The sequence below is a fragment of the Aquarana catesbeiana genome, linkage group LG13 (genome assembly GCF_042186555.1).
Source record: "Aquarana catesbeiana isolate 2022-GZ linkage group LG13, ASM4218655v1, whole genome shotgun sequence".
NCBI classification, from domain to species: Eukaryota; Metazoa; Chordata; class Amphibia; order Anura; family Ranidae; genus Aquarana; species Aquarana catesbeiana.
Window position 1 is genome coordinate 199,043,265 of NC_133336.1, and position 27,971 is coordinate 199,071,235.

The 27,971-nt window shown below is 43.1% G+C and overlaps 1 protein-coding gene across 1 annotated transcript in view; it reads right to left on the reverse strand.

Annotated features, from left to right (window-relative positions):
- The window catches only part of LOC141117607 (uncharacterized), a 116,185-nt gene that overhangs the window by 60,109 nt on the left and 28,105 nt on the right, over positions 1–27,971 (reverse strand). The window contains exons 3-4 of the mRNA XM_073610540.1: positions 13,100–13,450; positions 7,378–7,449 (exon numbers count right to left, since the gene is read on the reverse strand). Of these exons, the coding sequence (XP_073466641.1) occupies positions 7,378–7,449; positions 13,100–13,450 (423 nt within the window). The remainder of the gene's footprint in view (positions 1–7,377; positions 7,450–13,099; positions 13,451–27,971) is intronic.

The following is a 27,971-nucleotide window of genomic DNA, read 5'->3' on the forward strand; positions in this document are numbered from 1 at the left end:
ATACGGGTACATTTATTCCTTTAGAAAAAAAAATGACGTTGGGGTCCACCCAAAATTCATACTAGACCCTTATCCGAGCATGCAACCTGGCAGGCCTCAGGAAAAGGGGGGGCAAGACAGTGCCCCCCCTCCTGAACTATACCAGGCCACATGCCCTCAATATGGGGAGGGTGCTTTGGGATCCCCCCAAAACACCTTGTCCCCATGTTGATGGGGACAAGGGCCTCATCCCCACAACCCTTGCCCGGTGGTTGTAGGGTTCTGCGGGCGGGGGGCTTATCAGAATTTGGAAGCCCCCTTTATCAAGTCCCTCCTATGTGAATGGGTAGGGGTACATTGTACCCCCTACCCATTCAACAAAAAAGTGTCAAAAAAGTAAACACGACAGCAGACAGTTTTTGACAATTCCTTTATTAAAAAAAAGTCTCCCGCGATGTAAATCTATCATCAAACACGACACCGACGGTCCTGAAAAAAAACAAAACAGGAAAACGCTGCCTCCTTGCCACTGACTGCAGCCTTTTCGCGGTGACAGCTGTTATATAGCCATGGGCCATGGGTTACCATGGGTTATATAGCCATGGGAATCAAAAAAGGGGGACCAATAGGGAAGGGTAGGGGAGGATGCTCTTGATATATAGAATATCAAGTGGAAAAGCGGTTACTTAGGCAATGATTGACCAGAGATAATTGCATAAAAATACTCAATTTATTAAATGATTTAAAATCCACAAATTGTGTTAGAGGCAAACAAAGAGGACATGCTGACAGTATGAATATGGTACAAAAAACAACAAAAGTTCCAAGGTATGGCTATACCTTAGGCAACATTAAAAACGAACACACATACAAGACGACACCGACACGGTCCGGACTTCAATATGCTGTTCGGCAGCTATTGGGTCGAAATTAGTATGGACAAGCACAATGGCTAGACCGTCAAATTAATGGTATAGATTTGAGTTATGCTGCCGAGAAGCATATATGGGAGGCGGGGAGGGAGGAAGGAGAAGGAACTGTAGGGGGTCGTTGGGGTTGATGGCTTGACAGCCGGCTGTCAGGAGGGATGGTTGACGTAAATAAAGTTCCTAGCTGTGTCCAGCTGTGGCGGATTAATTGTTGTTGTTGCACTTGATGTATTGAGAATGTATAGCTAAGTACACTTATTGGTCAAGATAGTCTGCTAAGGAGATGTACATAGCTCAGGTCACCACATCGTCCGGAACACACTTCCAATAGTAAAGCACTGCTCACAAACATAGGATTTGAGTGTAGAGCCGATAATAGTGACAGCTGTATAGACAGTTGGCAGCAGTGCTTATAATATAGTAAGGCAGAAGTATGGTTGTTTCCGCTCATACGTTACCACTCTACTCGGTTCAATGAAGGGAGAGGGAGCCCCGGACACTCTGGAAACAAATCCTCTTCAGTGATGAATGGAGTTCCGCAGGCTTCGTATGAGCGGCTGGTGGTAAGGATCAAGTACTGTGCCTTTAGTTTCGTGGTGGATAGGCGTCCGTCTCCTGCCTGGCCGGTCAGGCTTCCTGGATCATAGCCCGTGTGTGGTGCTTGACACCCAGCTGATAATCTCAGCTGTTCCGCTCCTCACAACCCGCCTGGTGGAGCGTGGCGGCGTCGTGATGACGTCAACGCGTTTCGCTGTACTTGGTAGCGTAGCTTCTTCCTGGACGTTTGATTGGTTAGGCCAACGCAAACGTTATATTGTGTGCTTGGCAACCGTATAACCAAGCAGCTGTGTGATTAAACATTAAACGTTGTCCTTTGCCATAGTGTGATACGGAGCAAACGTCCATTTGTTATTGGTAATTATCTTCAAAGTCAAATATAGCCAAGACATGCTTCTATCAGGAAACATTTACTATATTTTTAAGTACTTAATAAGACATTTTGGACGATATGCTATATGTAGGGGGAAGAAAACATAGTAAAGGGAGTGCGGACTGCTGCTGGTTTAAAGGAGGGGGAGAAGGAAAAAACATACAGTCACACAGAGTATCACATTGTGGAACAGTGAAGACAGATAAGGGGCTCGGGGCCAATTTTAAGAAGTAGTCATTTAGAGAGATGGTTCACACCTTCTGCTGCATTATTAAGGATGCGTAATTGGTGCACGTAAAGGTCATTTATGCCCTATGAATAGGGTCACTTTGCTCTTGGGTGATCATTAATGCTCTAAAAAAGGTTGTAAATTCAGCTCGGTGTTAAGGCCTAGGGGGACAAGGGACTTTAGCCGGTACACCCAGCGCTTTTCTTTTTGTAGTAGCACCCGGTCAAAATCGCCTCGTCGACTTGACAGCTTGAGTGCATATATACCTTTTACCTGCATACCTTTGACGTTTCTGTCATGTTTTATTGCAAAGTGTTTGGCTAACGGTTTATCCGGAATTTTTTCTTTGTCTTTGATCTCCCTTAGGTGCTCACCAATACGGACTTTAAGGGGTCTTTTGGTCTTACCCACATAAATTTTCGGACAGGGGCAAGTTATCATATATATGACCCTAGACGTAGAACAATTAATCAAGTCTCGTATTTGGTAGTTTTTTTGTCCCAAGGAGTCAGAAAAAGTAGCTGTTCTATGGACAAGTGGACAGATCTGGCATTTATTGCAAGGGAACATCCCTTTACTACGTGGGTAGTTGGTTAGCCAGTTGGAGTCAGGCATTTTAGTAAATTCGGATTTGACCAGCAGGTCTCCCAGGTTTTTAGCTCGGCGGGCCACCAACTTTGGTGAAGTGCCAACTATATTAAGCAGAGTTGGTGAGATGGCGAGGACCCCCCAGTGTTTTTCCAATATGGAGCGAACCTCCATCCATTGGGGACCAAAGGTAGTAATTAGCCTATACGAGACTTGATTAATTGTTCTACGTCTAGGGTCATATATATGATAACTTGCCCCTGTCCGAAAATTTATGTGGGTAAGACCAAAAGACCCCTTAAAGTCCGTATTGGTGAGCACCTAAGGGAGATCAAAGACAAAGAAAAAATTCCGGATAAACCGTTAGCCAAACACTTTGCAATAAAACATGACAGAAACGTCAAAGGTATGCAGGTAAAAGGTATATATGCACTCAAGCTGTCAAGTCGACGAGGCGATTTTGACCGGGTGCTACTACAAAAAGAAAAGCGCTGGGTGTACCGGCTAAAGTCCCTTGTCCCCCTAGGCCTTAACACCGAGCTGAATTTACAACCTTTTTTAGAGCATTAATGATCACCCAAGAGCAAAGTGACCCTATTCATAGGGCATAAATGACCTTTACGTGCACCAATTACGCATCCTTAATAATGCAGCAGAAGGTGTGAACCATCTCTCTAAATGACTACTTCTTAAAATTGGCCCCGAGCCCCTTATCTGTCTTCACTGTTCCACAATGTGATACTCTGTGTGACTGTATGTTTTTTCCTTCTCCCCCTCCTTTAAACCAGCAGCAGTCCGCACTCCCTTTACTATGTTTTCTTCCCCCTACATATAGCATATCGTCCAAAATGTCTTATTAAGTACTTAAAAATATAGTAAATGTTTCCTGATAGAAGCATGTCTTGGCTATATTTGACTTTGAAGATAATTACCAATAACAAATGGACGTTTGCTCCGTATCACACTATGGCAAAGGACAACGTTTAATGTTTAATCACACAGCTGCTTGGTTATACGGTTGCCAAGCACACAATATAACGTTTGCGTTGGCCTAACCAATCAAACGTCCAGGAAGAAGCTACGCTACCAAGTACAGCGAAACGCGTTGACGTCATCACGACGCCGCCACGCTCCACCAGGCGGGTTGTGAGGAGCGGAACAGCTGAGATTATCAGCTGGGTGTCAAGCACCACACACGGGCTATGATCCAGGAAGCCTGACCGGCCAGGCAGGAGACGGACGCCTATCCACCACGAAACTAAAGGCACAGTACTTGATCCTTACCACCAGCCGCTCATACGAAGCCTGCGGAACTCCATTCATCACTGAAGAGGATTTGTTTCCAGAGTGTCCGGGGCTCCCTCTCCCTTCATTGAACCGAGTAGAGTGGTAACGTATGAGCGGAAACAACCATACTTCTGCCTTACTATATTATAAGCACTGCTGCCAACTGTCTATACAGCTGTCACTATTATCGGCTCTACACTCAAATCCTATGTTTGTGAGCAGTGCTTTACTATTGGAAGTGTGTTCCGGACGATGTGGTGACCTGAGCTATGTACATCTCCTTAGCAGACTATCTTGACCAATAAGTGTACTTAGCTATACATTCTCAATACATCAAGTGCAACAACAACAATTAATCCGCCACAGCTGGACACAGCTAGGAACTTTATTTACGTCAACCGTCCCTCCTGACAGCCGGCTGTCAAGCCATCAACCCCAACGACCCCCTACAGTTCCTTCTCCTTCCTCCCTCCCCGCCTCCCATATATGCTTCTCGGCAGCATAACTCAAATCTATACCATTAATTTGACGGTCTAGCCATTGTGCTTGTCCATACTAATTTCGACCCAATAGCTGCCGAACAGCATATTGAAGTCCGGACCGTGTCGGTGTCGTCTTGTATGTGTGTTCGTTTTTAATGTTGCCTAAGGTATAGCCATACCTTGGAACTTTTGTTGTTTTTTGTACCATATTCATAATGTCAGCATGTCCTCTTTGTTTGCCTCTAACACAATTTGTGGATTTTAAATCATTTAATAAATTGAGTATTTTTATGCAATTATCTCTGGTCAATCATTGCCTAAGTAACCGCTTTTCCACTTGATATTCTATATATCAAGAGCATCCTCCCCTACCCTTCCCTATTGGTCCCCCTTTTTTGATTCACATATTATCCGGGTTACAGCAATAACACCGCATCTGGTGTGTGGTCAGAGGATGATCAGTATTCAGACTGATCAATAGCTTACACAGCACTTGCTTTTTTCCCATTTCCCCATCCCCAATCATTAGTGTTATATAGCCATGGGCCATGCTAGCCCATTTACTGCACCCCACATTGCTTTTTATCTACTTTTTATGATTTTGTGATCACTTTTAATTCTTGTCATTTTGATATATTCCAATAAACCTATTGGTTTGACCTGCACTATTTGGAGCCCTCCTTTTTTTTCCTATGTTTGTTCGTTGGAGCCCACAAGGAGTTGTCTTGAGGTACACCTAGCGGAATACCACAGTGCCCTTGGAGTTCGCTGCTGGGAAGTGTTGTATATGTTGTAATATGTTCACCGATTTATGTGGGACATTATATTATTATATGTATGTACACATACAGTCAATATTGACCAGGCCAGAATTCAATTGACAATGGTTGATTTGTCCGAGCCAACTGAATTTTAACATAGCAAGGGGACAGCTGAAGACCCTTTGATGTGTTAATCTTATGCAAGTCTATTTGAACATTTCAAAGGGTGTTCAGGTGGTATCTGTTAATCTAATCTAATTACACATATCTAAGGGCACTTGTTGATATTGATATGCGGGAGTGCAAATTGGGGCGGTTTATGACTACAGCTGTTCACGGCTGGGGGTGGTTGTCTGTCTGAAAGACTAAAGCAAATCAAAGTCCTAAACTGAAACGGCCAATCAAATTGCTCAGCCATTCAGTGTCTAGTGAAAATAACATGGCATTTAGTCTATAGTTTAGGATTCTCTGTCTGTTTTTTAATTATGAAGGCACAAATCTAGGAATATGGGACTCTAAGTTATAGTTACCCTGTTGGAATTTTTGTCATCTGTGGACTTTGGACCTTGTTCTGTGTTGGAAGTCAATAAAGTGCATCTCTCTGGAAGAATTGGGTTGCTGCGGAAGAGTACTTACTAAATTAATTATACTACTACACATATTAGATCACTACAGGAAGTTGAGGACCCCTCATCGGATCCACCTCCTGCATACAACACCTGACTTAGATCCTGCTGGATCACAAGCCCTTCCGACCCACTGTTGTATAACATGTGGGTCCAGAACAGCTGGTAAGAGTACCTATCTTATCTTTCTAGAACTACTACAGACAACTTGTTTTTACTGTCCACTATTTTGGTATCAACCCAACAGAAAGAAGCACATCCTGTCTACCACTTTATTTCTCGTGGACTTTATTTCTTATGATTTATCTCCGTTTTCCCACCCTTGGATGCATGCACTTCCCGTGTTTTGCATACTCTTTTTTATAATTAAAAATACATTTGTAACATTGTGTAATTTTATTACATTTCACTACATGTATTGGTATTTGAACTTTTACACCCATGCCACTATACACTGTGTAGTCACATACTATTGTACTCCGGCATTTGCACTTTAGAACGCTACACTATTTTTACCTCATATAACCTACACTGCCTGCATTGACTGAATATAGAGAATCTACACTGAATATCTAGTCTACACTAAATGCAGAGTATATATATATATATATATATATATATATATATATATATATATATATATATATATCTATATCTATAGATATATATATAGATAGATAGATAGATATACACACGCATACTAGACTGTATATATATATATCAAATACACTGCCACTAACTAACCTGCCTGCCTAATCTAGCCTAATCTATCTCCGTCCACACACTATACATGGCCGCTATGTAGGCAGTCTTATATAGTGTGGGGCATTGACTTAGTCCCCCTGAGCCATGATTGGCCAAAGGCACCCTGCCTTTGACCAATTATGGCTCTCTCAGCAGACTGCGCTGTAATTGGCCAAAGCATGTAGGTCAGGTGCATGCTTTGGCCAATCATCATACAGCAAAGCACTGAGATCTCGCAGTGCATTATGGGGCGTTCCGCAGTGCTCGAATTTCCCGCGAACACCCCATATGTTCGGTTCGTTTCTAGAACAAACACCCAACGTTCGAGTCAATTTTACGTTTGACTCGAACCACGGGCTCATCCCTACTAATTACTTGTATGTTACACATGCTTTGTTGCTGAATTAATTTACCATTAATCTGTCAGTAAACAAATCTAACTGGTTTACTTTACATGTGTGTGCCTTTAAGTTTCTTTGTTTACCACGAAAATGTCAGAAACCAGGGTGTCAGAAGTGTCGGTGGACTTGCTAGGTCAAGGCAACCAGTGGGGTACTGAATCTTTAAGCGGCTCTCACAGGGGTAGCGTTACATAAGAAAGAAAAAAAAATCTATTGTATTGGCCGGAGGCAGTTGTACAGCTATGAACTGTACCCCAATACATGCTAGGAGTCGAGCGGCTCCACAGGTTTCAAATATTCACAAAAATTAGAAAGCCACAAAATGTGTTTATTTGGCTATCAGGGAAAGAAACGATTTTTAACAGTTTGATTATTTCATTTGTGTTCTCTAAAAAACAAGAGATTCCCATCCATACTTACTGGAAGGTGGATCATTATAAGTATGATTATACCCCGGTGTAACCTTTGGCTCTACCACTTCTGTTTCATCCTCTTCATTTTAGACATGAAAAAAGGGAGAATGTATTAGTTTTGAGAGCAAGGGCAAACAATTCTAAAACACTGAGAAGCGTTCTGTCATATGTCTCTTTGCAGAGGTCCTACTACATGTCCCCTGTTGAGTCAAAGCTAGAGCTCTCCAGTCAAAGAAGCTCATGCTTCCTGGTCACTGTAGAGTCCTGCTCTGACTCAGCTGGGAGTATGTCACACCTCTACAGAGATACCACTGCTTCCACACAGAGATCAAGGGTCCTACTCTGCAGCCTACTGACGAGGACAGGCTTTTCTACTGTGGCGGCTTTCAAAAGAAAAGCAACTGTAAGCATTGGCGTCCGCAGAACTTTTTTTTAGGGGGGGCATCATTTTAAGGTCATCAATGCCCCACCCCTTTTTGACAATGTAAGGAAGGGGAGGAGTCTTAGTCATTATCACATAAGGCACAGGCATGCAAAGGTTTGAGAAACCTGATGCTTAATAGAGGGATCAAGCTGCCATTGTCTGATGAGCAATTTCTAATCGGTTTTTATGTTTACATAGGTTTCCACTACTGACTTTTCTTTCTGAAAATGCCAGCACCATGGCTCTGTTGTTCCAATATTTATATTCATTAACCTGGAGGAGGTATGCAGATAAGAATTTTTAACTTTCCTTAAACTTTTCTAATCTGCATACAGGCTCTGGCTTAGAAAGCATTCAGACCCATGGGTCAGCATTACAACCAGGTAAAAAGCATTTTTAGAAGGTTAGCAATGATACCTCCCGCATATCTATCATAAAATAATTAAGTTAACACCTTGACCGCAATTATACAAGTAGTGCTGTTAGATGAGCTCCAGAACATGGATACAGACTGCCTCCCCTCAGGCAGGTGCTGGTGTAGGTGGACAGCTCACACTCGGCTCTTTAGGCATTCTCCCTTCCTTCGTTCAGGCTCTGAGCTACGCTGCCTGGAGAAGATGGAGGAGGTAAAAATGACCAGGCGTGAAGGAGGAAGAAGTTCCTCCTCTGCTCTGAATGCTGGGGCCTCACCTCGGCCTCATGACCTGACGTCACTGGTTGCTAGACACCAGGCGGCAGGCGAGTCTAGCAACCAGATCAGCGGGCAGCAGAGAGCCCAGCAGACGGTGCAATAAGAGATTCGAGGGAGTCAGGCGGAGCCCCTGCTGCTGAATGTAACAGTAAGTGACTGCCACAGCTTTGGTCCCCCCCCCCCCGTTGCCACAGCTTGAGGTGCCTAGGCTCAGTGAACCCTGGGGACTTGCCCAGGATTGGCACTGAGTGTCCGTGTGCGGACACCTTCCTCCAGGGGTGGCACTTGCGCCCCCATGCAGACGCCCATGACTGTAAAGTGCCCCCCCATGCGGACGCCCATGACTAAGGCTTTGCACACCTTTTGTTTTGATTACTTATTTAGCTGTTTTAAATTGAAAAAAAAATGAATTGGGCTTTAAAGTGGACCTAAACCCATCGATATGACAGTTGCCAAAAAATGGTTACATTTCCGGCATGCCGGGAAAGCTAACTGTCACATTTGCTTGTGCCCTCAACCAAACTGTCAAACCATCAAATAACTGGTGTCATAAGTGATCACATGTGCAGCACCATGACAGTTGCAGATCAAACAGAGGCTACCATGGCAGCTTCCTTGGCTGAAAAGCATAGGAGGGTTTAGTTCTGCTTTAAGAAATATATGAACCCAGAGCAAATATCACAAGGGTGGGCCCCTTATTTCCTAAAATCACCACCAACCCCCCTCCCTCCCCGCACCTCAAAAAGATACGCACTCGAAGGGTATAGGCCTACTTTCCACTGTAATGAGCACAGCGGGATTCCACTTGCAATGGATGAAGTTTGAAAGGAGAGGTCCAACTGCACCAATTACAGTGACTGGCAGCTGGGCTTATAAGCACAGAGGGACATAGTTCATTATTATTCCAAAATTCAACAATAGCACCTATCTGTTTTAATGTACCATGTCTGCACTAGGTCATCTCTATAGTGGCCATACCATAGCATATGATCACTGAAGGGACTAGTATCTTCAAAGATGTGAGTTCTCCTACACCATCTCATATATAAGTTGCAATCAAAAATGATAAAAATGAACAACAAAAAAAAATTATACCCTGTTCATCCAGGTATTGGAATCATGTGATCTCCTCCCATGTAACAATGCTCGGGTCCAGCAGCCAATGGCACATGATAGAGGGAGTGACATCACCTTCTCCCTTCTTTTTTTGACACCAAATAAACCAAGGATTTTAGTGCCAGCTATAATGAAGTAGTAAGGAGTGGGGGAGCAAATAGAAGGAAGGTGTCAGTGGGTTTGGTGTGGGTGGCTTTTTTCACACTGACAGTTTGCTCAACAGTAATTGAGCCAGGTAACAGCGTCTCTTAAAAATCCATCAAAACTAAAGGCAAAAAGTTTTTCTTCATTTTGGATAGAGTAAGGGAGGGCTCTAACACCTGTCAGTTTTTGTCATCTGTGTCCCATTGGGAAAAATTTCCTTCACTTCCTGTCCAATAACCAACAGAGGAAATGGGCACAAATCCCTTCAAAATGAGGGGATCTCTGTTGTCACCAGACCTAGTGTCCCCCATTGGAAGATGTCCTAACTCTAATGCCCTGTACACACGGTCGGATTTTCCGACGGAAAATGTGTCGATAGGACCTTGTTGTCGGAAATTCCGACGACCTTGTGTAGGCTCCATCACACATTTTCCATCGGAATTTCCGACACACAAAGTTTTGAGAGCTTGCTATAAAATTCCGAACGTGTGTACACAAATCCGACGCACAAAGTGCCACGCATGCTCAGAATAAATTAAGAGACGAAAGCTATTGGCTACTGCCCCGTTTATAGTCCCGACGTACGTGTTTTACGTCACCGCATTCAGAACGATCGGATTTTCCGACAACTTTGTGTGACCATGTGTATGCAAGACAAGTTTGAGCCAACATCCGTCAGAAAAAATCCATGGATTTTGTTGTCGAAATGTCCGATCAATGTCCGACCGTGTGTACAGGGCATTACTGTTTTGGGGACAACCCAAAATTTGGGATTTTTGTCTTTTACTATCAATCATAAGTGTTTACAGGACAAATAGAGAGGGTGGATTTCCCTCAAGGGCACAGAAAGCAATACAAACCTGACAGGGGTTCTAATCCTTCTCCACTCGAAAACTAAGACAAAAGGTTTTGTCTTTAGTTATAATTTAATTTCTTCCTATCCCCATTAAATGCATGACTCTGATGCATTTAATCAAAATTTTGTAAAATTATCACAAGTAATAAGTCTCAATTTATTGCATCATTAGTGAGGTGCTGGAAAGATGAGGCTGCAGAGAGAAGATAGGAAGAGGAGGGAAAGCCTATGTGAGGAACTGGAAAAAGGTGGGGAGGTTGTTATGAGGAGCTCAGAAGAGAACAGGATGTTGTAGTGAGGAGCTGTGAAGAGTATGGGGAGGTTGTAGTGAGAAGCTGGGAAGAGAACTGGAGGTTTTAGTGAGGAGCTGAGAAGATGAGGGGAGGTTGTAGTGAAGAGCGGAGAAGAGGATGGGAGGTTGTAGTGAGGAGCTGAAAAGATGAGGGGAGGTTGCGGTGAAGAGCAGAGAAGAGAAGAGAGGTTAAGGTGAGGAGGTAAGAAAGGAGGGGAGGTTGTAGTGAGGAGCAAAGTAGAGGACAGAAGGGTGTATTGGGGAGCTGAATAGATGAGGGGAAGTTGTAGTGAGGAGCTGAGAAGAGGACAGGAGGTTGTAGTGAGGAGCTGAGAAGAGGACAGGAGGTTGTAGTGAGGAGCTGAAAAGATGAGGGGAAGTTGTGAGGAACTGAGAAGAGAGGGGAGGTTGTAGTGAAGAGCAGAGAAGAGAAGGGAGGTTATAGTGAGGTGCTGAGAAGAGGAGGGGAGGTTATAGTGAGGAGCAGAAAAGAAAGGGGAGGTTGTAATGAGGAGTTGAGAAGATGAGGGGAAGTTGAAAAGAGGAGTTGAGAAGAGGGCGGGAGGTTGTAGTAAAGAGCTGAAAAGAGAGGGGAGGTTGTAGTAAGGAGATGAGAAGAGGAGGGGAGGGTGTAGCGAGGAGCTGAGAAGAGGACGGGAGGTTGTAGTGAGGAGCAAAGAAGAGAGGGGAGGTTGTAGTGAAGAACAGAGAAGAGAAGGGAGGTTATAGTGAGGCGCTGAGAAGAGGAGGGGAGGTTATAGTGAGGAGCAGAAAGGAAAAGGGAAGGTTGTAGTGAGGAGTTGAGAAGATGAGGGGAAGTTGAAAAGAGGAGCTGAGAAGAGGGCGGGAGGTTGTAGTGAGGAGCTGAGTAGAGAGGTGAGGCTGTAGTGAGGAGCGGAGAAGAGGATAGGAGGTTGTAGTGAGGAGCTGAGAAGAGGACCGGAGGTTGTAGTGAGGAGCAAAGAAGAGAGGGGAGGTTGTAGTGAGGAGCGGAGAAGAGAGGGGAGGCTGTAGTGAGGAGCTGAGAAGAGGAGGGGAGGTTATATCAAAGCACTGAGAAGAGAGGGGAGGTTGTAGTGGGGAGTGGAGAAGATGACAGGAGGTTGTAGTGAGGAGCTGAGTAGAGAGGGGAGGCTGTAGTGAGGAGCGGAGAAGAGGACAGGAGGTTGTAGTGAGGAGCAGAGTAGCGAGGGGAGGCTGTAGTGAGGAGCGGACAAGATGACAGGAGGTTGTAGTGAGGAGCTGAGTAGAGAGGGGAGGCTGTAGTGAGGAGCGGAGAAGAGGACAGGAGGTTGTAGTGAGGAGCTGAGTAGAGAGGGGAGGCTGTAGTGAGGAGCGGAGAAGAGGATAGGAGGTTGTAGTGAGGAGCTGAGAATAGAGGGGAGGTTGTAGTGAGGAGCTGAGTAGAGAGGGGAGATTGTAGTGAAGAACTGAGAAGAGGACAGGAGGTTGTATTATGGATCTGAGAATAAAAGGAGGGGAGGTTGTAGTCAGGAGCTAAGAGGAGGAGTGGAGGTTGTAGTGAGAAATGGAGAGAGGAAGATTGAAGGTTGTAGTGAGGCACTAATAAGAGGTGGGGAGGTTGTAGTAAGGTGATGGTAAAAGAAGGGGAGACTGTAGTGGGGAGCTAGGAAGTATGGACCTGAGAAGAGGAAGTGAGGTTATAGTGAAGAGCTAAGAAGAGGGAAGGAGATTGTAGTGAGGACTGGTAAGAGGAGGGGAAGGTGTAGTGAGTAGCTTGAAAGTATAGAGAGCGGAGGGTAATGAGCTGAGAGTAGGATGGAAAGTTGTAGTGAGGAACAGGTTGCTGGGAAGTATAAAGAGGGTAGAATAATGAGCTGAGTAGTTGGGAGGAGAAGAGGAGGCTATAATGAGGAAATGGGATGGCAGTCATAGTTCCTCATTGTAGCATCCTAGAAAAGGAGGATAGATTGAGGACAGAGCTGTAGGTTAGTTTAAAGAGCTGGAAAGACAGAGGTTACAGTGAGAAGCTTACGACTAAGAAAGGAAAAAAGGAAGCTCGTTTTTTTTTTCCTTCCACTATTCAAGGTGTCTTTACATGGTGAGAAGGTAAAGGCAATACTCAATGGCTATGCTCTGTATATTCATGCCTAATAAACTCCAAAGTACATAAATTATTTTAACCTTCTTGATTAAAATTACACATTGTTTGTGTTGTATTTAGGTTTTCAAAATGATTACTCACCAGGAAGTTTTACAACATAATACCATTTAGTTTTTGAAAATGTGTTGTTTGTAGATGTATTCCTATAACGTATTTGTGCTGTGTACATTCCTTCATCTTCTCTGGTTGCGGGAAATATTGTGATTGAAGATTCATTACAGGAATAAACTCTTGGTTTATATTGTTCATTTAGAAAAGCAATAGGATTGTTCTTAGAGGTTTTGAAAAGAGCATTGTCTTTCTTTGCCCAGGACACCCTTTCCACCTCTATGACGGCATTATCTTCTGCTGGCACAGTCAAAGTAATATTTCCTCCAATCTTAAATGGTATTTGCTCCTTGTTTTCCGTACTTTGTGTATCAAAGAGCACACCTAATAAACAAAATGAATGTCTGATTATTAAAACAATATGTTACTTCTGTAGCGCACCACCTTAAGGGCCGCAGATAACTGGAATCCCCCACCCTGCACAGCCAGGCACACTGAATTTCCACCTTATTTCCAAAGTCAGAGAACAATCTGTTTTTTTGTTTTTGTTTTATTGAGGGATAATAACTGGGATAGTTCAGGGACAACTCTTCCTATATACAGTCATATATATATATATAGATATATATATATATATATATATATATATATATATATATATATATCTATAGATATATATATGTCTCTATACATGCTCCACTTCTTCCACCAGCACTCAGTTGCTTGCAGAACCCAGCTGAGACACTTTGAAAATCTGACAAAGCACTCAGTCAGATTTAAAAGCAATAGCTCTTTGTAGGAAGGAACCCGAGGGCCCTTAGTTATGTAGCAAAAGTTCAGTGCTCAGCTTTCATCACTCGTGTGGCTACTGATCCCAGCACCACCTCTTCAGGCACTGCCAATCCACCTGGCTGCAGCTGCCACTTTCACTAGCCCTCCATTTTAAAGGGGTTGTAAACATTAAGGTGACAAACCTTTTGTGATGCAGCAGCCCCTCAGAGCCCCCCTTTTACTTACCTGAACAAGTTCTTTCCAGCGACGGGGACAAGCACACCAGCTCCAGCCGGTGTCTCAGGTCCTGGTCGGATAGATTGATAGCAGCCTAGTAACAGCATGGTGTCATCTGCATAAAGCATGAGCTTTTAATGAATCTGGCCGTATTTAACCACTTAAGGACCGCCTCACGCCGATGTACGTCGGCAAGGTGGCACGGGCAGGCAGAATCACGTACATGTACGTGATCTGCCTCTCGCGGGCAGGGGGTCCGATCGGACACACCCCCCCCCCCCCCGGTGCTCGAGGCGGTCTGCTTTTGTCCAGCGGCGATCGGAGGTGAGGGGGAGACCATCCATTCGTGGCCCCCCCCCTCGCGATTGCCGCCGGCCAATTAGATCATTCCTTTGCTGCTGTATGCTAAACAGAGGAAAGGAAATTATGTCATCTCGGCTCGGTATTTTCCGTTCCGGCGCCGAGGAGAGAAGACTGCACTGTGAGTGAAAACACTACACACACACACAGTAGAACATGCCAGGCACACAATACACCCCCCTTTACCCCCACGATCCCCCCCCCGACCACCCCCCAATCACCCCTCCCCCCCCTGTCACACTGACACCAAGCAGTTTTTTTTTTTTCTGATTACTGCATGGTGTCAGTTTGTGACAGTTAGTGTGGTGGGACAGTTACTGTCAGCCCCCTTTAGGTCTAGGGTACCCCCCTAACCCCCCTAATAAAGTTTTAACCCCTTGATCACCCCCCGTCGCCAGTGTCGCTAAGCGATCATTTTTCTGATCGCTGTATTAGTGTCACTGGTGACGCTAGTTAAGGAGGTAAATATTTAGGTTCGCCGTCAGCGTTTTATAGCAACAGGGACCCCCATATACTACCTAATAAATTTTTTAACCCCTTGATTGCCCCCTAGTTAACCCTTTCACCACTGTATAACTGTTACGGGTGACGCTGGTTAGTTCGTTTACTTTTAGTGTCAGGGCACCCGCCGTTTATTACCGAATAAAGGTTTAGCCCCCTGATCGCCTGGCGGTGATATGCGTCGCCCCAGGCAGCGTCAGATTAGCGCCAGTACCGCTAACACCCACGCACGCAGCATACGCCTCCCTTAGTGGTATAGTATCTGAACGGATCAATATCTGATCTGACCAGATCTATACTAGCGTCCCCAGCAGTTTAGGGTTCCCAAAAACGCAGTGTTAGCGGGTTCAGCCCAGATACCTGCTAGCACCTGTGTTTTGCCCCTCCGCCTGGCCCAGCCCAGCCCACCCAAGTGCAGTATCGATCGATCACTGTCACTTACAAAACACTAAACGCATAACTGCAGCGTTCGCAGAGTCAGGCCTGATCCCTGCAATCACTAACAGTTTTTTTTTGGTAGCGTTTTCGTGAACTGGCAAGCACCAGCCCCAGGCAGCGTCAGGTTAGCGCCAGTACTACCGCTAACACCCACGCACGCAGCATACGCCTCCCTTAGTGGTATAGTATCTGAACGGATCAATATCTGATCTGACCAGATCTATACTAGTGTCCCCAGCAATTTAGGATTCCCAAAAACGCAGTGTTAGCGGGATCAACCCAGATACCTGCTAGCACCTGCGTTTTGCCCCTCCGCCCGGCCCACCCAAGTGCAGTATCGATCGATCACTGTCACTTACAAAACACTAAACGCATAACTGCAGCGTTTGCAGAGTCAGGCCTGATCCCTGCGATCGCTAACAGTTTTTTTTGGTAGCGTTTTTGTGAACTGACAAGCACCAGCGGCCTAGTACACCCCGGTCATAGTCAAACCAGCACTGCAGTAACACGTGGTGACGTGGCGAGTCCCATAAGTGCAGTTCAAGCTGGTGAGGTGGCAAGCACAAGTAGTGTCCCGCTGCCACCAAGAAGAAGACAAACACAGGCCTGTCGTGCCCATAATGCCCTTCCTGCTGCATTCGCCAATCCTAATTGGGAACCCACCACTTCTGCAGCGCCCGTACTTCCCCCATTCACATCCCCAACCAAATGCAGTCGGCTGCATGAGAGGCATTTTTATGTCCTCCCGAGTACCCCTACCCAGCGAACCCCCCAAAAAAGATGTTGTGTCTGCTGCAAGCGCGGATATAGGCGTGACACCCGCTATTATTGTCCCTCCTGTCCTGACAAATCCTGGTCTTTGCATTGGTGAATGTTTTGAACGCTACCATACACTAGTTGAGTATTAGCGTAGGGTACAGCATTGCACAGACTAGGCGCACTTTCACAGGGTCTCCCAAGATGCCATCGCATTTTGAGAGACCCGAACTTGGACAAAAAAAAGTGTAAAAAAAAAAAAAAAAAAAATATATATATATATATATATATATATATATATTAAAAAAATAGTTGTCGTTTTATTGTTCTCTCTCTCTCTATTCTCTCTCTATTGTTCTGCTCTTTTTTACTGTATTCTATTCTGCAATGTTTTATTGTTATTATGTTTTATCATGTTTGCTTTTCAGGTATGCAATTTTTTATACTTTACCGTTTACTGTGCTTTATTGTTAACCATTTTTTTGTCTTCAGGTATGCCATTCATGACTTTGAGTGGTTATACCAGAATGATGCTTGCAGGTTTAGGTATCATCTTGGTATCATTCTTTTCAGCCAGCGGTCGGCTTTCATGTAAAAGCAATCCTAGCGGCTAATTAGCCTCTAGACTGCTTTTACAAGCAGTGGGAGGGAATGCCCCCCCCACCATCTTCCGTGTTTTTCTCAGGCTCTCCTGTCTCAACAGGGAACCTGAGAATGCAGCCAGTGATTCAGCCAGCTGACCATAGAGCTGATCAGAGACCAGAGTGGCTCCAAACATCTCTATGGCCTAAGAAACCGGAAGCTACGAGCATTTCATGACTTAGATTTCGCCGGATGTAAACAGCGCCATTGGGAAATTGGGAAAGCATTTTATCACACCGATCTTGGTGTGGTCAGATGCTTTGAGGGCAGAGGAGAGATCTAGGGTCTAATAGACCCCAATTTTTTCAAAAAAGAGTACCTGTCACTACCTATTGCTATCATAGGGGATATTTACATTCCCTGAGATAACAATAAAAATGCTTTAAAAAAAAAAAAAATGAAAGGAACACTTTAAAAATAAGATAAGAAAGCAAAAAAATAATAAAGAAAAAAAAAAAAAAAAAGCACCCCTGTCCCCCCCTGCTCTCGCGCAAAGGCGACCGCAAGCGGCGGTCTGGTGTCAAATGTAAACAGCAATTGCACCATGCATGTGAGGTATCACCGCGAACGTCAGATCGAGGGCAGTAATTTTAGCAGTAGACCTCCTCTGTAAATCTAAAGTGGTAACCTGTAAAGGCTTTTAAAGGCTTTTAAAAATGTATTTAGTTTGTCGCCACTGCACGTTTGTGCGCAATTTTAAAGCATGTCATGTTTGGTATCCATGTACTCGGCCTAAGATCATCTTTTTTATTTCATCAAACATTTGGGCAATATAGTGTGTTTTAGTGCATTTAAATTTAAAAAAGTGTGTTTTTTCCCCAAAAAATGCGTTTGAAAAATCGCTGCGCAAATACTGTGTGAAAAAAGAAATGAAACACCCACCCCCATGTTTGGGGGTTCAAAGTAATTTTCTTTTCCATTTTGGAAAGTAGACACCCCAAGCTATTTGCTGAGAGTCATGTCGAGTCCATGGAATATTTTATATTGTGACACAAGTTGCGGGAAAGAGACAAATTTTTTTTTTTGCACAAAGTTGTCACTAAATGATATATTGCTCAAATATGCCATGGGAATATGTGAAATTACACCCCAAAATACATTCTGTTGCTTCTCCTGAGTACGGGGATACCACATGTGTGAGACTTTTTGGGATAGGTAGTGAGGAGTGAAATCAAAAATTTTATGCCCTTAGAAATCCTGAAGGCGGTGATTGGTTTTCGGGGCCCCGTACGCGGCTAGGCTCCTAAAAAGTCCCACACATGTGGTATTCCTGTACTCAGGAGAAGCAGCTGAATGTGTTTTGGGGTGCAATTCCACATATGCCCATGGCCTGTGTGAGCAATATATCATTTAGTGACAACTTTTTGTCATTTTTTTTTTTTTTGTCATTATTCAATCACTTGGGACAAAAAAAATTAATATTCAATGGGCTCAACATGCCTCTCAGCAATTTCCTTGGGGTGTCTACTTTCCAAAATGGGGTCATTTGGGGGGGTTTTGTACTGCCCTGCCATTTTAGCACCTCAAGAAATGACATAGGCAGTCATAAACTAAAAGCTGTGTAAATTCCAGAAAATGTACCCTAGCTTGTAGACGCTATAACATTTGCGCAAACCAATAAATATATGCTTATTGACATTTTTTTTACCAAAGACATGTGGCCGAATACATTTTGGCCTAAATGTATGACTAAAATGGAGTTTATTGGATTTTTTTTATAACAAAATTAAAAAATATCATTTTTCTTCAAAATTTTCGGTCTTTTTCCGTTTATAGTGCAAAAAATAAAAACCGCAGAGGTGATCAAATACCATCAAAAGAAAGCTCTATTTGTGGGAAGAAAAGGACGCAAATTTTGTTTGGGTACAGCATTGCATGACCGTGCAATTAGCAGTTAAAGTGACGCAGTGCCAAATTGGAAAAAGTCCTCTGGTCTTTAGGCAGCCAAATGGTCTGGGGCTGAAGTGGTTAAAGCCGGTTATTGAGGGGTTAGAATGAATCAAAGCAGCAATGGGCTCTATGACGATGGCAAATAGGAGGGGGGACAAAGGGCATCCCTGTCGGGTTCCTCTATTTAGTGGAAAAGACGTTGATATATGTCCTGCCTCTCTAATTACCTCTTTCGGAGAGCTGTAAAGTAGTTGAACCCAGGAAAGAAAAATGGGCCCAAACTTGCGCATTATAGTCCACAAATATTGCCACTCAATGCTATTGAAGGCCTTGTGGGCATCCAACGACAATGCCCTATCTCCTATATTGTCAGCTTGGGACTGTATGTTGAGAAATAGTCTACCTAAATTAATGCCTGTAGATTTCTCAGGTATAAAGCCAGATTGGTCTGAGTGTATGATGGATAATATAACCTTGTTAAGTCTCCGGGCTAAAACCTTTGCCAAAATGTTAATATCGATCTGTAAAAGAGATACAGTATCTCACAAAAGTGAGTACACCCCTCACATTTTTGTAAATATTTTATTATATCTTTTCATGTGACAACACTGAAGAAATGACACTTGTCTACAATATAAAGTAGTGAGTGTACAGCTTGTATAACAGTGTAAATGTGCTGTCCCCTCAAAATAACTCAACACACAGCCATTAATGTCAAAACCGCTGGCAAAAAAAGTGAGTACACCCCTAAGTGAATATGTCCAAATTGGGCCCGGTTAGCCATTTTACCACCCAGTGTCATGTGACTTGTTAGTGTTACAAGGTCTCGAATGGGGAGCAGGTGTGTTAAATTTGGTGTGACCTTTCTCACTCTCTCATACCGGTCACTGGAAGTACAACATGGCACCTTATGGCAAAGAACTCTCTGAGGATCTGAAAAAAAGAATTGTTGCCCTACATAAAGATGGCCTAGGTTATAAGAAGATTGCCAAGACCCTGAAACTGAGCTGAAGCATGGTGGCCAAGACCATACAGCAGTTTACCAGGACAGGTTCCACTCAGACACTGTGACTGTCTAGCTGCATTAAGGCCCCTTTCACACTGGGGCGGTGGGGGTGTCGGCGGTAAAACAGCGCTATTTTTAGCGCTGTTTTACCGTCGTTTTTGCGGCTGTATTCGGCTGCTAGCGGTGCGGTTTTAACCCCCGCTGGCGGCCGAAAAAGGGTTAAAACCCCTCGTATAGCGCGGCTATAGCCGCGGTATTACCGCGGTATAGCCGCGCTGTCCCATTGATTTCAATGGGCAGGAGCGGTTTAGGAGCGGTGAATACACTGCTCCTTCACCGCTCCAAAGATGCGGCTCGCAGGACTTTTTTTACCGTCCTGCCAGCGCACCGCTTCAGTATGAAAGCCCTCGGGCTTTTTTTTTTTTTGCACAAAATTGTCACTAAATGATATATTGCTCAAACATGCCATGGGAATATGTGAAATTACAACCCAAAATATATTCTGCTGCTTCTCCTGAGTACGGGGATACCACATGTGTGAGACTTTTTGGGAGCCTAACCGCGCACAGGACCCCGAAAATCAAGCACCGCCTTCAGGCTTTCTAAGGGCGTGAATTTTTGATTTCACTCTTCACTGCCTATCACAGTTTCGGAGACCATGGAATGCCCAGGTGGCACAAACCCCCCCAAATGACCCCATTTTGGAAAGTAGACACCCCAAGCTATTTGCTGAGCGGTATAGTGAGTATTTTGCAGACCTCACTTTTTGTCACGAAGTTTTGAAAATTGAAAAAAGAAAAAAAAAATGTTTTTTCTTGTCTTTCTTCATTTTCAAAAACAAATGAGAGCTGCAAAATACTCACCATGCCTCTCAGCAAATAGCTTGGGGTGTCTACTTTCCAAAATGGGGTCAATTGGGGGGGGTTTGTGCCACCTGGGCATTCCATGGCCTCCGAAACTGTGATAGGCAGTGAAGAGTGAAATCAAAAATTTTCACCCTTAGAAATCCTGAAGGCGGTGATTGGGTTTCGGGGTCCCGTGCACAGCTAGGCTCCCAAAAAGTCCCACACATGTGGTATCCCCATACTCAGGAGAAGCAGCTAAATGTATTTTGGGGTGCAATTCCACATATGCCCATGGCCTGTGTGAGCAATATATCATTTAGTGACAACTTTGTGCAAAAAAAAAAAAAAAAATGTGTCACTTTCCCGCAACTTGTGTCAAAATATAAAATATTCCATGGACTCAATATGCCTCTCAACAAATAGCTTGGGGTGTCTACTTTCCAAAATGGGGTCATTTGGGGGGGTTTTGTGCCACCTGGGTATTCCATGGCCTCCGAAACTGTGATAGGCAGTGAAGAGTGAAATCATAAATTTACACCCTTAGAAATCCTGAAGGCGGTGATTGGTTTTCGGGGCCCGTACGCGGCTAGGCTCCCAAAAAGTCCCACACATGTGGTATCCCCATACTCAGGAGAAGCAGCAGAATGTATTTTGGGGTGCAATTCCACATAGGCCCATGGCCTGTGTGAGCAATATATCATTTAGTGACAACTTTTTGTAAATATTTTTTTTTTTTTTGTCATTATTCAATCACTTGGGACAAAAAAAATAAATATTCAATGGGTTCAACATGCCTTTCAGCAATTTCCTTGGGGTGTCTACTTTCCAAAATGGGGTCATTTGGGGGGGGTTTGTACTGCCCTGCCATTTTAGCACCTCAAGAAATGACATAGGCAGTCATAAACTAAAAGCTGTGTAAATTACAGAAAATGTACCCTAGTTTGTAGACGCTATAACTTTTGCGCAAACCAATAAATATACGCTTATTGACATTTTTTTTACCAAAGACATGTGGCCGAATACATTTTGGCCTAATTGTATGACTAAAATTGAGTTTATTGGATTTTTTTTATAACAAAAAGTAGAAAATATCATTTTTTTTCAAAATGTTCGCTCTTTTTCCGTTTATAGCGCAAAAAATAAAAACCGCAGAGGTGATCAAATACCATCAAAAGAAAGCTCTATTTGTGGGAAGAAAAGGACGCAAATTTCGTTTGGGTACAGCATTGCATGACCGCGCAATTAGCAGTTAAAGCGACGCAGTGCCAAATTGGAAAAAGACCTCTGGTCCTTAGGCAGCATTATGGACCGGGGCTCAAGTGGTTAAGCAACTGTGGTAATATGGCTTCCCCGCACTGTTTATATACCTCAATCAGAATACCATCATCCCCAGGGCCTTAGAGTTAGGGAAGGAGTTGGCTACCAAGTGAAGCTCCTCCATAGTTATGGGGGAATCCTATAGGTGACTCTGAGAGTCGGATAGGCAATGCAACTCTATCTCTTGTAAGAAGTCTTGTAATTCCTTTGCGGAGTACTCCTGCTTAGAACGGTATAGATCAGTAAAACTCTACCAGCTCCTGCATAATGTTGGTCGGGGTATTTTCCACCTTCCCCACTCTGGTAGGTAAGGCCCCAATAAATTGGGAAGTCTGGTGTAACTGCATTATTTTTGCCAGCAACCTTCCTGTCTGTTCCCTCTCTTCATAAAAGGCCAGTTTGTTAAAAAAAAGTTTCTTGTCTGCCTTAGATGTGTCCAAGCGATTAACTGCGTCCTGAGCTGCTATTCAGGCTGCTCTAGTAAAATAAAACAGGATCCTGCGAGCCACCACTAACCAGATGCTAATATAATTAAATAAATGACAGAGAAGCTGCTAGTGTTAAACACGTCACATAAATTGTGCAAAGATAATTAAATAAAATATATACGCTGCGCTACCAGTATAGTATAATGAACACTCTGTCAGTGTAGATACCAAAATGCATACATTACTATTAAATAATGAAATAATTTAAATATATAACTATAATGAATAACTGTGTCTGAAATGACCAGTGAATATGTGAAACTATTTAAAAAAGATAAAAAAATATAAATAAAATACATATAAATTGTACAACTTAATCCAAAGTGCTCCTATGCGAGGTAGTGTTCAAAATACATGTGTTGATAATATATGAATTATTCATAAAATCAAAAGTGCTCATGTGCATAAGTGATAAACAACTGTGTCACTGGCAAACCCTGCCAAAAAAGTCCATATATCACAAAACTAAGAAGATTATTCATATATCACAGTGCTCATGCGTAAATACATGGTATCCAAATGCATCACTGAAGACCGTGGTGTGAAAAGTCCATATATCTCTAGCAATTCAAAAGGTGATTCAAAACATGCGATGGTGTCATCACTCAGGTGCTCCCCTTGGGTAGTGGACGCTCACCTTACAACTTACTCACCTTTGCAATTAAGCTCAGTCAATGCACGCATGTGAACCACCTCTGGGCTCTTTAATGGTACCAGCATCCTGGACTCCTCAGTGTGACCCTCCGCAGTATATAGGAATAAGAGAATTTGATAGTGTAATAAAGTTTTTAAAACCGTTTATTAGACATCCCCTTCAGGGGTACTCACACCAGTACGCGCCAGTGCACCACTCTATGATAAGCGCAAGCTGGTATATACCAGACTGGTATCGGAATGGTATGAGCCTCCTCCTCGGCAGACAAATTGCCTATCGTGCCATCCTGTCCCCTCCCCAACGCGTCTTCGATACAGGGATGACGTATCTTCTTCAGGGGGAAATCTAAATGGATGATAGATCTATCAATCCTATATAGTGTCGGTGGCCATTTTGCTGAAGACTGCAGACAATCTAGTGATTTGCCAATATCTTCAATGCGCATAATGCATTGAGAATGTCGCTCAGATACCAGTAATGGCAATAAGCAGCCCATACTCGTTCTAATCTACTCCATTATGCCTGTGATATACGGTGTCCTAGCTGACCCATACATGCTGTCGCAAATCTGGTAGATCTAATAATAATCAGGACGGCATTGGAGGATTAACATACCTTCCCTTATGGCACGGCATACTTAAAATATGCCCTACCATGTACAGATTATATATGTATAAAATTTGTTTTTATATATATATATATATATATAACAGGGTAGGTGGGAGGAATAGCATCTACACCCACCGTCAGTATCTGTATAAAAAAGTGAATACCTAATAATTACTTAAAAAGCATTTTAAATCAAATTCTTTATTTAACCCCCCAGGTGCTAAAGAGCCTAACTTGTGTATCCACCAGGATTCACGCTTACTAATTTCCCTCACATAATTTGAACCTCTCCAGTGGCATTTGGGGGCCTCTATGCCCCAAAATTGCATTCCTGTTGTGCTTTTATTGTGAACATCCCTAAAGTATATAGAAAGGTAATGCTTATCGAAACCCTTATTAATGTTCCTGACATGTTCCTCCATGCAATCCTTCAGCGCCCTTATAGTTCTGCCAGCATAAATCAGATTGCAGGGACATTTTACCGCATACACTACACCTACTGTGTCGCAGGAGATAAAATCCCTAATGGTGTGTGTTTGTTTAGACTGGGGGTTAACAAAAGTCTTTACTTTTTTAATATTATTTGGGACCTTTTATGTCCCAAAACATCTTGGGTTCCGGCGGGGGCGGTTCCACAACATTATACACCAGTTTGTCCCTAAAATTAGGCGCCCGCCTATATACGATTCTCGGTTTCTCTGGTAGACATCCTTTGAGGTGCACATCCTGCTTCAAGACATTCCAATATTTTTGGATGATCTTTTCCACCTCTTTATTTTGTAAGTTAAAGTCTAGAACAATGCAAGTACTCATATTATTATTAGTATTGTTATTTCTGGTACTAACTTTCAACAGATCTTCCCTATCCATATTTTCAATCTTATTTTTCTCCATTTCCAGGAAGACATCACAATAGCCTTTGTCTCTAAACATTTTACTCAACATCTCTGACTGTACCTCGAAATCTGTATCTTGTGTGCAGTTCTTTCTTATTCTCATGTATTGTCCTCTGGGGATATGTCTATCCATGGTCTATGGTGACAGCTCATAGTGGGGATATAAGAATTGCGATCAGTTGCTTTGAAAGAGGTCTTAGTTTCGATGCCCCGTGACGTATTACAGATCTCCAAGTCCAGAAAGTGTATCACTTCCTTAGTCACATTCCATGTTAGGGCAATATTTTAATCGTTGTCATTCATGGACTGGAGTTGGTTTTCCAAGGCTTCCATACTACCATTCCATATAATAAGCAAATCGTCTATGAAACGCCTATAGAGCATAATCCTTGGGTCCTTATTGTATAGGACTCCTTCAGCCTCCCACTTGGCCATGTATAAGTTTGCAACACTTTGGGACGAACTTTGCGCCCATGGCAACAACTTTGATCTGTAGGTAGAACGTGTTTTCATACCAGAAAAAATAACTCCAGATGAAAAAATTGTGTTCTAGACATAACTCCAGACATTTTAAAATACATTTTCTTTGGTGTCTCTTAATTTCACTGTTGCTTTCTAATGCCCACTTGACTGCCCTCATAGCTCCCCGATGGTCAATATTAGTGTAAAGCGAAGACACATCTCCCGTGGCCATCACAATATTTTCACTGTATGTACATTCTTTCAACAACTGCAAAGTGTGCTTGGTATCTTTTAAAAAAGCTTGCGTGTTTCTTACTAGAGGTTGAAGGATGTCTATATATTCACCCAGTCGACATGTTAGCGATTCTATCCTGCTCACGATTGGCCTTCCTGGGGGATTAGTCCTGTGCTATACATTGTGGCAAGTTTTTGTCCCACCTGGCACTCGCTAGTGTCGGCTCCTTTGTTGCCCATGTTTTTTACATCAAGTCTGACTTTATGCCTCTTTTTTACAGCGCAGCTTTTCTGTGCCATTTATATCATCTCCATTGACTGTACCCTCATAGCGCTAATTACTTTGAATAGTATTATTGGACCTAATGGATGAGTTTGTTTATCCTTCTCTATGAGGCACTACACCTCATTGAACTTCGTTCATATACTGCAACTATAATATCTCTTTGATGATGGTCTCATCACTATCTTTTATATGCCCTTACCCTTTCCTTTTTCCTCCCTACTTTTCAGTTAATTTTCACCAGCCATTCCAGTCAATATTTATGTCAGCGTACTGGGTGCCCTGATTTTTTCCTCTGTTAACACTTACACTGTGAGTATTGTTGAGGCTATGTTAGCCCGATGTTAGTCTGGCTTGTACACCCAGATTGTCTCTGGGGTTCACCAGAACCATATAATTCACATATAATTCTTTTTATTTGCCAGGCCCTCTTTTTTGCCCCCTGCAGCCTCCTATTTGCGCTGTGGAGCCTTGAATTCATCTGGGGGACTGTTACGCCCACCCCCTGCGACCCACTGGTAGGTATTTTACCATCTAGGACTATGAGGGTCCTTTCTGGGGTTATCCGTTGGGTGGAGAGCTGCTTCTTGGGTGATGGTGTCTGGGATGGTCATTCGCCCCAGCAATCTTTTCATGTGGGGAGATCTTTGATCATGTCTGACAGCCCTATAATACATATTTATTTCATTTTACTTGGTTAGCTTGAGATATACATTGTTATACCTTTTCTGACCGTCATTTTTCTATTTTAGAATTCAGGAAACTAATACAGGTATAACCAACTGTCCCTGAGGAAGCCAATGTTGGCGAAATATGTAGGATTTCAATACCTGTTTACAAGACCTGCCACCACGCCATAGGCTGGGTTTTGTAATATTGCTGTATAGTTGGTTTTGTATATTCCCCTTTTTGTATGATCACACCCTTGATGTGTATACATTTTGTATACTCTTTTAAATTGTTTGTTAATAAAAAATTATAACTTTTAATCAATGTATTTCAATAATTGTCTGGCACCACTATAATCCCCTTACCTCTCTCTACCATTGTTACCATTTTCATTGGGATGAGGTGCCGTATTATAACGAGGACTACCCAGTCATAAAACCCTTTTTTTTCTGTCCTTATGTATTTTTGGTACATAGCAGATGACTGGAATCCTACTAGCCGTGGGTACTAGATATTTCTCTTCTTGCTTACTGAGTAGTTCCCTTGGTGCCATATTGTATAATGGATTCCAGTTCAGTTTTGAATTGTTTAGAGGGATCTGATTTTAATATTTGGTAAGTACTTCTATCCTCCAAAATCCTATTCATTTCTGTTTTGTACTGTTCTAGAGTTAATACGACTATGAACCCTCCTTTGTCGGCTGGACGGATCACAATATCTTTTCTGTTTTCCAGAGATTTGAACCCCTTTTTGGTATCCTTTTGTTCAAATACTTTTTTGATTGGTAGTTGTTCTAAGTCTGTTTCACCAGTTTCTTAAATAGGTCCACGTACTTATTGTTTACTATGTGGGGATTGAACACCGAGTTATTCCTTAGCTGAGTAAAATTATATCCTATTGCTGCTTTTTCAACAGGGTTCTGGGCGTAGTACTTTTTCACGTTGAGTTTACATATGAACTTCTGTATCCCAATATACAGTATCTCACAAAAGTGAGTACACCCCTCACATTTTTGTAAATATTTTATTATATCTTTTTATATGGTAACACTGAAGAAATGACACCTTGCTACAATGTAAAGTAGTGAGTGTACAGCTTGTATAACAGTGTAAATTAGCTGTCCTCTCAAAATAACTCAACACACAGCCATTAATGTTTAAACCGCTGGCAACAAAAGTGAGTACACCCCTGATTGAAAATGTCCAAATTGGGCCCAAAATGTAAAATTTTGTATGGCCACCAATTATTTTCCACCACTGCCTTAACCCTCTTGGGCATGGAGTTCACCAGAGCTTCACAGGTTGCCACTGGAGTCCTCTTCCAGTTCTCCTCCATGACGACATCATGGAGCTGGTGTATATGAGAGACCTTGTGCTCCTCCACCTTCCGTTTGAGGATGCCCCACAGATGCTCAATAGGGTTTTGGTCTGGAGACATGCTTGGCTATTCCATCACCTTTACCCTCAGCTTCTTTAGCAAGGCAGTGGTCGTCTTGGAATGTGTTTAGGGTCATTATCATGTTGGAATACTGCCCTGCGGCCCAGTCTCCAAAGGGAGGGGATCATGCTCTGCTTCAGTATGTCACAGAGCATGTTGGCATTCATAGTTCCCTCAATGAACTGTAGCTCTCCAGTGCCGGCAGCACTCATGCAGCCCCAGACCATGACACTCCCACCACCATGCTTTACTGTAGGCAAGACACAATTGTCTTTGTACTACTCACCTGGTTGCCGCCACATACGCTTGACACCATCTGAACCAAATAAGTTTATCTTAGTCTCATCAGACCACAGGACATGGTTCCAGTAATCCATGTCCTTAGTCTACTTTTCTTCAGCAAACTGTT